This window comes from Euleptes europaea, chromosome 10, assembly GCF_029931775.1.
Source record: "Euleptes europaea isolate rEulEur1 chromosome 10, rEulEur1.hap1, whole genome shotgun sequence".
NCBI lineage: Eukaryota > Metazoa > Chordata > Lepidosauria > Squamata > Sphaerodactylidae > Euleptes > Euleptes europaea.
This window is the reverse complement of record NC_079321.1, coordinates 50,090,050-50,100,285: the sequence shown is the minus strand read 5'-3', so window position 1 is coordinate 50,100,285 and position 10,236 is coordinate 50,090,050. Positions and strand designations below refer to the sequence as shown.

The 10,236-nt window shown below is 39.3% G+C and overlaps 1 protein-coding gene across 1 annotated transcript in view; it reads right to left on the bottom strand.

Moving 5' to 3' along the window:
- Nucleotides 1-1,347: 1,347 nt before the first annotated feature.
- The window catches only part of BCKDHB (branched chain keto acid dehydrogenase E1 subunit beta), a 61,433-nt gene continuing 52,544 nt past the window's right edge, over nt 1,348-10,236 (bottom strand). Inside the window, exon 10 of the mRNA XM_056856281.1 lies at nt 1,348-1,497. Coding sequence (XP_056712259.1) covers nt 1,357-1,497 — 141 coding nt within the window. The 3' untranslated portion in view covers nt 1,348-1,356. The remainder of the gene's footprint in view (nt 1,498-10,236) is intronic.

Here is a 10,236-nt window from a genome sequence, read left to right as displayed (position 1 = left end):
TTGTTCCTTTTGTGCTTCCCCTGTCTACAAGACTATGTGGGGTAGTGGTGGATGGACTTTCTTCTTTTACCCCAAAGCTGACTCCTATTATTCTCCTATTATTATATGCTATTATATCATCCACTTGTTCTACTCTTTATTTATTTTAGATTTTTTGTCCCACCCTTTCCAGACCAAGGTCAGGCTCAGTGCAGATCACGTCCAAATAATATCATCCACAACATTCCAGTTGAAATAGTACATTGTAATAATAATAATAGATAAGTTACACATTAAAAGCCTATAATATCCCAGAAATTTAACAATAAAAACCAAAGGGTCCAGATGGCGCTTTTCATTCCAGTACTGATAGCAAAGCAGTCAGGTGAGAAGGTGAGGCAGACCAAGAAAGGATGGAGCAGGTGGCCAGCTGGGTGTCATCCGCATACTGGAAGTCAATTCAGCCCTACAATGTCCTGGCCACCTTCCCTTTCACATAACCTGATGGAGAATTCAGCAGGGACAGGCCTGGCAGCCAGCCTCACGGAACTATGCCAGACTTTTCCTAGGAAGAGGCTGCCAGGGCAAAGGAAGAAGGGAAAGGCTGAAGATGGGGAGACCGATAAAGGTAGGTTGGCTGGTGGGTGGGAAGGAGAGAAGGAAGCAGGAAAAGGGGAGGGGCTATGGGAGCTTTCAGGGAAAGAAAAGAGTAAATAGTGGTGGAAGGGAAAATGAGATGTCCTTGCAAGTCCTTGCTGGGGCTCCACTTAGTCCATTCATTTTTTTCCAACAATGAAATTCTTGCCAACGACATCTTAGCAGAAGGTGCTGATAGTCTCAGATATTTTCTACTTTCCCCTCTTCCCAACAGCCATTTCCAACCACAGCAAGTTTATTCCCAGTGTCCTGGGATCTGTGTGGAGAAATAGCCATGTGTGTCAGTGAATTGTAAGGGAAAAGGAAAAAACTGTCTTTCCTTCCTCTTTTGTCAGCAGAGTTGCCTCTTCCTCTTCAATGGAGCTCTGCTGAAAAAAGAGTGAGATTTTGCAAAGACAGATCATGGATCCAAACCTTTGTCTGGAAGTCTGGATCAGTATCCATTCCAAGATTATTATTTTTTAATATCAAACAATTAATAGTCTACAGCTCTGGGGCCTAAAGTTTTAAATCTTTGTTTTGATTAATACATTGAGCAAAATGTGTTTCACAGCCACTTGCCTCCTTACATTTTCACCTGCATACAGATGAAAAATATGAGAAATATGACACATATGATGATTCTGATCCACTGGGGCTTCTAAAACCAAAAATTATGTAGAGCTGCAAGGCTTTTATAAAAAAAACCTCTATTGTCAATAAGATACTTCACCTGTTTAATCAATAATTAATCATTTTCCGAAGAGCGTCATAACATTTCCATTTGTCTGGGATATAGAATGGTTCAAAGGTGTGAGGGAATGGAGTATCATAACCACAGACCCTTGAAATGGGAGCCTCTAGATTCAAGAAACACTCCTCCTGTTAAAAAAAAAAGGAAGAAAAATTTCAACAACATATTTTACACTTTAATACTTCCTAAAGTATTCAAATTTGAGAGTCTTGGTATTTCAAGCACAAATCATATTAGTTAACACAAGAATGACTAGTACCCATGAGCTTCGATGACTTTTCAAACGGTTTAGACAACTTTATGGAAAACAGATCTATTGACCATTAATAATAGTATCTAAAAGAGAATGTGCATTTTTTCTACTTAACTGGTACAAAGGTCAAACAGCAGGATGGCTACTGCAATTAGCTTGAGAACTTCTCAAGAACATCTGTTTGGTCTTTGGTGAAGACAGAATGCTGGACTAGATGGAGCTGGGTCTGACCCAGCAAGGGCAGTTCATACATTATTATTCTTTACATCTATATTGTAATAAACTGTAGGAATACTTAGTATATACAAACACTGGCACCAAACAGGCATTCCAGAAACAATGGAGCTTACAATTCTCATGGCACATTCAAACAAGAAGTGGAAATCAAACAGCACATGAGTACTGTATGCTCATGTAAATGCCTCATACCAGGAGACTGTAATTTGATAAACTGAAGCTGAAAACTATATAGAAGATGAACATTTGAAATTAATAAAACAAGCAGTTGCTAAGAATGTCTTAGTTACGTTGTAATCATTTTCCTTTAGAATTAGTTAATTATAGCATAAAGTTTACCATTCTTGACGGCGTAAGTACATTCCTTTTGTGCAGTCTTAAGAACCAGCTAGAAGCTATTATACAGTTCTATCTATAAAACTAAACAGGTCTTAGTAAGATTAACTGGAATGGTTTTAACAGTCTCTCTACACATTTACCCTCAGCTGTAGATCTGATCTGTTTACATGATAAAGGTTTTCCCATGCAAGATCATTAAACTGATTTATTTATCCATAGACCTCCACTTCTCTTTCAAGATACTCAGTTGGGACAGAATGTAAGAGGAGAGATTGGATCTGATTTTTTTTAAATTGAGTATTCATTATGTAGTGAGGTTTCAGTTGAACCACTAGAAGACTGCTTCTCTCTGCTCTCTGGCTTTAAGATGGTAGAGATTTATTGAAGTTGGAGAAGGAAGAAAGGAGACTACATGACTCCCAGAAAAGGTTACAAATGAAGAGAAATTCTGAAAGAGGAAATGGAACAGACCCTGATTGACAGAAAAGAAGTAATAACACAATACATGAGGAAAGGAGACAGTCAAAATATGTAAATAACCATGTCAACTGCTTTGTGTGTGTGAAGTGCCTTCAAGTCGCAGCCGATTTACGGCGACCCCTTTTTGGGGTTTTCATGGCAAGAGACTAACAGGTGGTTTGCCAGTGCCTTCCTCTGCACAGCAACCCTGGTATTCATTGGTGGTCTCCCATCCAAATACTAACCAGGGCTGACCCTGCTTAGCTTCTGAGATCTGATGAGATAGGCTAGCCTGGGCCATCCATCGCCAAACCGCTCCTCACCTTCATTTCAACATAGCCTTCCTCGGACAACAAACTGATATACAGTTAAGGAAAAAGAAAATAATGTACCCAAGCTCCCTGTCACCTCTTTTAGCGAATCTTCAGCTCTTGGTTTTTCCATTCCTAGCATCATCTACTGGGAAGCAGTCTCATAAATAAAACCTCAAAACACTTTGAGAGTTGGATGTGTGTGCCTTACTGACTACTAGCCACCTGCAGCTACACTGGAAATGAACAGGGACAACAACTAGGGAGGCTGCATATTCTCCTGGATTGCTCCGAGGATCAGCCTTTCAACACAGCATTGACCGTTGCTAGCTACTAAAGGGTGGAGATGAATTATTACCTTTTGACCAAATACTAATTGAATTAGTGTTAATTTATTGGGGTATTTCGATAGTTTATAGAACTCAAGACTCAACCAAGTTACGTCAGATCTGGCCCTCATAAGCAATGACCCCACTGTTGTCATTATCAGAACCATGAATCTCTAGCCTGGTGCTGTCCATTTATCACTACTGTCACACTCTTCTTCAAGTCTTCACTTCTTTGCTGCAAACACACACACACACGCACGTATAAATTTCCTTCATCAAGTGTGCGTTTAACTCATTTGTCAAAGATCACCAGTGTCTACTGGCAAAGCTTTGTACTACAGTAATAAATTGCATCAGCAAAAGTCAGCAGTGTGTCCTTTTCCTTGTTTCACTGCTAGGACCCAATATTGCTAAAGAAGTTAAATTCCTGGAAATTTTGAAGCTATTTTCCCTTTTTTTTTGGGGGGGGGGGGAATCAAAATTTGGGAGAAAACTGAAATAAATGTGACACTGAATTTCCTATCAAGTCTAAACTTATTTGGCCATTTTAGCAACATAAAATGCATTGTTTATTACATAGCATTTATATTTCATATATTTATGGAATTTAAGAGAATAAATGTCGTTTTCTACAAGCAAAGTTGCAAATATACCCAGTGTTTGAAAGACAGCAAGCAGCTGCACCTTATGCTTACTTAGCATATGTACCTTAATTTCTGCCCCATGAGAGGTAAGAAAAAATTGAAATTTGAGAACATGTTATGCAGTAAACAAAATATTTTATGGTGAGAAACCAGTTTATTTGGACATAGAGTTAGAAAGTTAAAAACTGAAAACTCTGAGTTCTTTGATAATGTATTAAACCCATTATAACACATTGCCAAAATAATTCTCCTTTAAAAAATCATAATCTTGAAACTGTGCTGTACATGCTTACAGTATACATATGAATTATCTATTGCTATATATCAGGGTTCCTCAGCCTTTTTGAGCCAATGGGCACATTAGGAATTATGAGTCAGTGTGGCAGGTGCAGCACAAAATGGCTGCCACAAAATGGTTGTCAAAGGAGGTGGAGCTGCAGCTTACTTTGTCACACTGTGAAGATTCGTGCACTGTGGTAGGAGCTGCTGCCAAAGCAACGTTTTTAAAAACTTGCACAGCCAATCAAATCTCCAATGGCCAATCAGAAGACCTGCTGGGCAAAAGGCTCATATGGGCCCACCTCCTTTCTAAAAACACCTGGTGGGCACCAGGAAAGGTGTTGAAGGGCAACATGGCGCCCATGGGCACGGCATTGAGGACCCCTGCTGTAGATTGTCTTACAGAAAAAATTTCAAGTTACACATTGTGAATGAGTAAAACTTTGTCTTGATAAGCATTTCACCCATTTTAGAAGTTTTTTCACCACTCCCCCAAATTTCCCAGTTTTGAGCACCACGCAGAATAGACCTTTCAATACTGAAGAAGTCAAAGCACAAATCACGTGAGCTGACAAGGCCAGCTCAGACATGCCTTTGGAAAAGATTTTGCTCCCAAAAAAGAACATTTAGTCTCAAAAGTCTAATTTTTCTTGCCTGTTGGATGAATTTCAGGAGCTAGTTTACAAGAGCTGGTGTCATGGCCTTCTCCCAGCCATGAAAGGCAGCAGCTGTGCCTACTGATTGAAGGAAGCTGCCCTCCATATACATTCCATATACAGTGAGATTTCACTTGGGGATTCTTTCAAACACGTACTTTCCAAGTGTGATGGGGCACGGGAGAGTCCCATGAGACTGTCATGTTAGTAACTGCATGCTTGAATTGGCTATGATTTGGGATCTGGAAGATGAGCTACAGTATCACATTGTCCAGAAGTTAGAAACAAAACCATATAATTGCAAACAGTGTTGACCAATGGGAAGGGCAGTAAACTTCCAAAAGTAGCACGCTACATTACAAATATATTAAGGAGGAATGATAAATGGAAAAAAACAGAGACCCCCAAAATATTCTCAGTTTTGTGTAGAACTGTTTATCTACTCTCCCCCCCTTTTTAATATGAACACTATGGAGTATGGTAACAAGTAGCATACATGATACAAACAAAACTGTTTTTCTTCTTTCTCATATGCCAGTGATGTGCTTTCATACTTCTTTTGTCACTCTGATCTCTTCCAACATTTCCACTTCATGAAAAATGGAATGGAATGCCAAAGGCTTTTAAAGTAGTAAACTAGGGAGCTTCAGGAGTTCTCTCCCTTGAAATTTCCTTCCAGGTTTAGTGCCTCTGATCCTGGACACAGAGGGGTGCTGGTAATTTGCTTTTTTCCATACTATTAGTTTTGATCGGTGGGATTTATTAGGACTTCTGCAATGGTAGGACACATGCTTAGGTTGAGTGTTTTAAAAGTTCCTTTTTAAAATTGAAGAAAACATTGAAGCATTACTTAGCAAATTAGTGCTGATGTACCCACATGCCCTTCTCTTAATTGGCTAGGGGAGAGAAGAAATCAGTTGCAGGCTGGCTGAGAACCATTCCTACTTTTTCAGTGAAACTGACAAGGGGGTGATAAGTGTTCATTCCAATTAATTCCTTTCTTCAAAAAAAAAAGAGAGAAAATAATGTTACTATTTGCTCCAGTGCATATGCACACAAAACCCCCTTTGAATGAGAAAAATGCCTCAAACTGACCCGTGAGCTTACTGAAATGAACTAGACAGATTAGCTAATTGACCTCTTTTTCCAGGCAACATTCAAGCCAATGGTAAGCTTCCTAACAGTTGTAGGCTAGTTACAATCCTTTTGTGATGCTAAGTAAATCAATCCAAAGGACGACTGGCACACCACTCCCATCAGTCTTTGAAATATTGCAAACTGAACACCGGTATTTGACCAAACAAAGCTGAATATTCTACAAAGATGAGCATGTCATTTCTTAGGGGCATTCCTTTTAAAAAAAAAAATTCATTGTGTTAGTAAAAACCGAACCAAGGACTGCTTGACCACAAGCACTGCAGCTATAATGGCAAACCTAGCAGCACAAGGCATCTCCTACTGGTCATCTCTTATGACTGCAGGCATCTCCAAAGGAACACTTCAACAGTTGCTGTTTAATTTATTCCTATCCTGTTTTAGTTTCATTTTTTAAACAAAATGCACCTGTAAGCTGACTAAACAAAACCTAAAGAGAGCTCATCAGTGGACTAACAGTTACAAAAACTTAAGATTTTTAAAAGCTGTAATGCATAACAATTCTATCTAGGTATTTATATCTCACTTTTCTCCTCAATTGGAACCCCAAATGGCTCTATTTTATCCTCCCCAAAATGGCCCTGTGAAGTAGCACAGGCTGAAAGCGACTGACCCAAGGTCACTCAGCAAAGTTTCATGGCACAGTGGGAATTCGAACCTGGGTCTCCTAAATTCAACAATCTATTGTTTCCCAATGCGTTAATAAACTTGTTTTTGCAATTAGCATAACCATCAAATGTGGCAATGATTAATTGTTTCTCCTTTATTAAAGTGATCCTTGAAAATTATTAGGCCAATATTTGCAAATCATTTTTAACCTCTCAAATTACACCCCTAGTCGGTCTCAAGACGTCATAGGCACTGTTTGTGTATATAGCATAAAATTTCTTGTTTTAGCAGCTGGTGAGCATACATTTCCTGCTGAAGGAAGAGAAGATTACCACAAGCTTTGAAAGAGATTAGCATCCCTCTTGGTTTTTTAAACACGCACAATTGTTTCTATGATTTATTTATTTTAAATAAAATGTCTTATATCATTAAAACCAGCTAAAATCTCGGTTCACAGAAACACAGTTCAAAAAGTAGGGAAAGGGATCTTGAGAACATCTCTGCCAGCTGTACAGGATCTAATTCTGTTTTCACTTTCTGTTGCAGGTATAAAGCTTGGGTGTAGCCAGCAGGATGAGCCTTTTGGTGCAAGATGAAGGGCTAGAGCCAAAAGGCTCTTGGCCCTTTGATTTTGTCTGTGGCTTGCAGCCTGGTGGACTTGGATGACCCAGCTGATTGGACGCAGCATCAGTCCAAGATGCAGATTATATTTTTGTCTTTTAAAAATTGAAATTTTATTTTTGGAAAGCCATTATGGGTCGGGTCCCCATTAGGAAAAAGCGTGGGGTAGAAAAATACCTAAATAAGCACATACGAATAAAGAACTAAGCAAGCCATCACCATAATAAATATGGCATAAAACTGCAATCAACTTATTTTACATGAAAACCAGATGAGACGTGGTATAGATGAGGACATTCATCAACTAGGGAGCAAACAAATCACACAAATGTACGGAACAGAAAGTAATAATATATGCCATTTCAAAAATGAGTGCTGGAAATTTGATAAGCAGTTGAAAGACCGATAGACCACAACACTAGCAAGGAATATAATGGTGGGAGGGGGGATGTTCAGTGCTAAGTTAAATATATTTTAAAATATTTCCATGGCTATAATTTTTTGAATTGGTTCCTTTGAATTGGTTCCTTCTCTGTTTTTGTGAGATTCTTGTGTCCGAACGCCAGTTGAGTGCACATTGGAGAAAGGGTGGAGCGGGAACAACAGCACAGAACCCTAAACGGCCAACACATTTGGAATGGACAGTGTGCCAAACTTCCCCCCATTGTCTAAAAAGTAAAACCTTCCTGTGGTTATGTCCCCACAAAATGCAACAAGCAACGATATGCACACATAGGAAAAGGAAGCATCTGAACCCCGTGCAAATAACCCAACTAGGAGGGTCAATCCCAACACTCTAACGTTCCTTTGCTAGTCTAAATGCGTGAAATAAAAAAAATTAAATGCAGGGAAATGGGTGGCTGGAGGAAAGGGGAGGGAGATGGGCAATGCAGTGGGTGGGGACAACCTAGGGGCAGAGAAATGAAGAGCATTTCAAACATATCCACACCTCAAGGAAGTGGTCTTCGAAACGGAGAAAAAGAAAACATTGTGGTATAAGCGGTTGTAGAAAACACGGAGACAAAACGATTGCAAAATGTTTTCAACACCAAACGGAGGGGGGAAAGTGTGGACAAGAAAAAATAAAACATTGCATGAAATGCTGCAAACAATTCATGTGGAAACGGCTTATCTCAGGAAAAGCATTTTGAGGCAGGCATTCCAAGCTACAACAGCAAAAGGAGGCAGGGAAGCTGTGCTTCCCTGCATGGAATTTAGACGGGATTATACCCATTCATGTGACTTCTCTCATCAATAAAACTCCCACACATTGTTTATATCATATATTTCAATTAATTACTTTATCTCGGCAGTTAATAAATCAAGTCAAGATGATATGATAGGTTTGCTTCAACTCATATACTGATAAACAGAAAATATCAATTTGAAACCTAGCATAATGCCACCGTTGTGCCATCAAAATATAATGAACCTAGCTTTAAACTGCTTCTAAAATATGAACTATTAATATTTTTAGAGTGCAGCACATGCTTGCATTAAAAGCACTGAAGAAGTTCCTTCCAAAATGACCTAATACCTTGCCAACAAATTCTTCAAGGTCTGTTAAACATTGTTAAATGATTTAAAAAGCATCACACATATTGACAGTGATAAGCTAGCATCACTGATAAAATTAGTCGCTAACAGTATGTTATTGTCAATGTGTGAATACTAATGAAAGAATTCCTGAATCTCCTGTTCTCTGCTCTGTAATCATCACTAGCGCAAAAGACGTTAACAGTCGGAGAATAGAAACCCAGGACCACTGCATTTTTTGGCAGCTGCACACTGACTGTGTGATAGCATTACCTATGTACCTAATAACCAGGTGTGACCTTCCTACCATTTAATAAAAATTTTGGCATAACAAGATCACTTTGGACTAGTATAAAGGTTTCTTCAAACCTGGAGCAAAAACCCAAGGTTTTGAGAAAATGTTTATTTTTTAATTATGAAAGGTTTTTAAAAAATGGAATAAACAATGCATGTGAATAAGAAAAAAGGAAGAGTCCTGAGAAGGAGGTCAGGCAGCATCTTGCCATATAGTGTACAAAAATGTGACGGTATTTGTCATCAGGGGCATGGTCAAAAAGGAAGTTAGATGGGAAGCTTTGGATTGCTTCCTCTATATGTCTGGTTCCCCTCACACTACTTCGCTTTGGCAGCAAGCAGACATGTGGGGGGGGGAGCAGCAGGTGGCAGGAAGGAAAAGTAGGCTGGAAAAGGGCAGAAGTAGAACCAGGGCAGAGGGAGGAAGGAAAAAATGGAGCTGAAGCAAAAGAAGAAGCAGAGTCCAGAGGGCAAGATGGGGTGTTCCTTCCCTTTCAATTCCATCCTTTATTAGCGAAAGCCAATCCAAGCCCATGTACAGCACAACGGTCGTCATTCAATCACTTATCTCCAGTAAACCTGATGCGCTGCACTGGTACAAGACATATCCTGTGGTGGAAGAGCTTCTTGAGTTTTTTGAATGTGCATGACCTCAACCAAATGTGGTACCTTTAGCAGAGGTGGAGCAGCAGGATACAAGCCATTTTTTTGAAACAGTACTTTCCAAGATTAAGGCAGACAATGAGTTTTGCAAAACAGACCTCTTTTCATTTTGGGCTTTTCATTTCCGTTTTTGGAGAAATGTTTAGCACAAATTAGTTTTCCGATATTTCCAACCTAACGTTTGATGCCGACTGTGCAATATATGAGAAAATACAGCGGATAGAAAAGCAACTTATGATGTGCAACTGGACTATCTCTCGCTGTAATTTCTGTAAAGGTTAAGCTGCACTAGGTCATTTCTGCGCGATTTGCTGCTGGAAGAAAACCACAGGAGGCCGCTGCACTCTACAGCTCATCCTGCAACTTGTCCACTGACTATTGTACTCAGATATGTATAAACAATCTTGTCCTCAATCTGTACAATACATAATAGTTGTGTGTGTTTACACATAATTTTTACACCCACACACAAAAGTAAAACA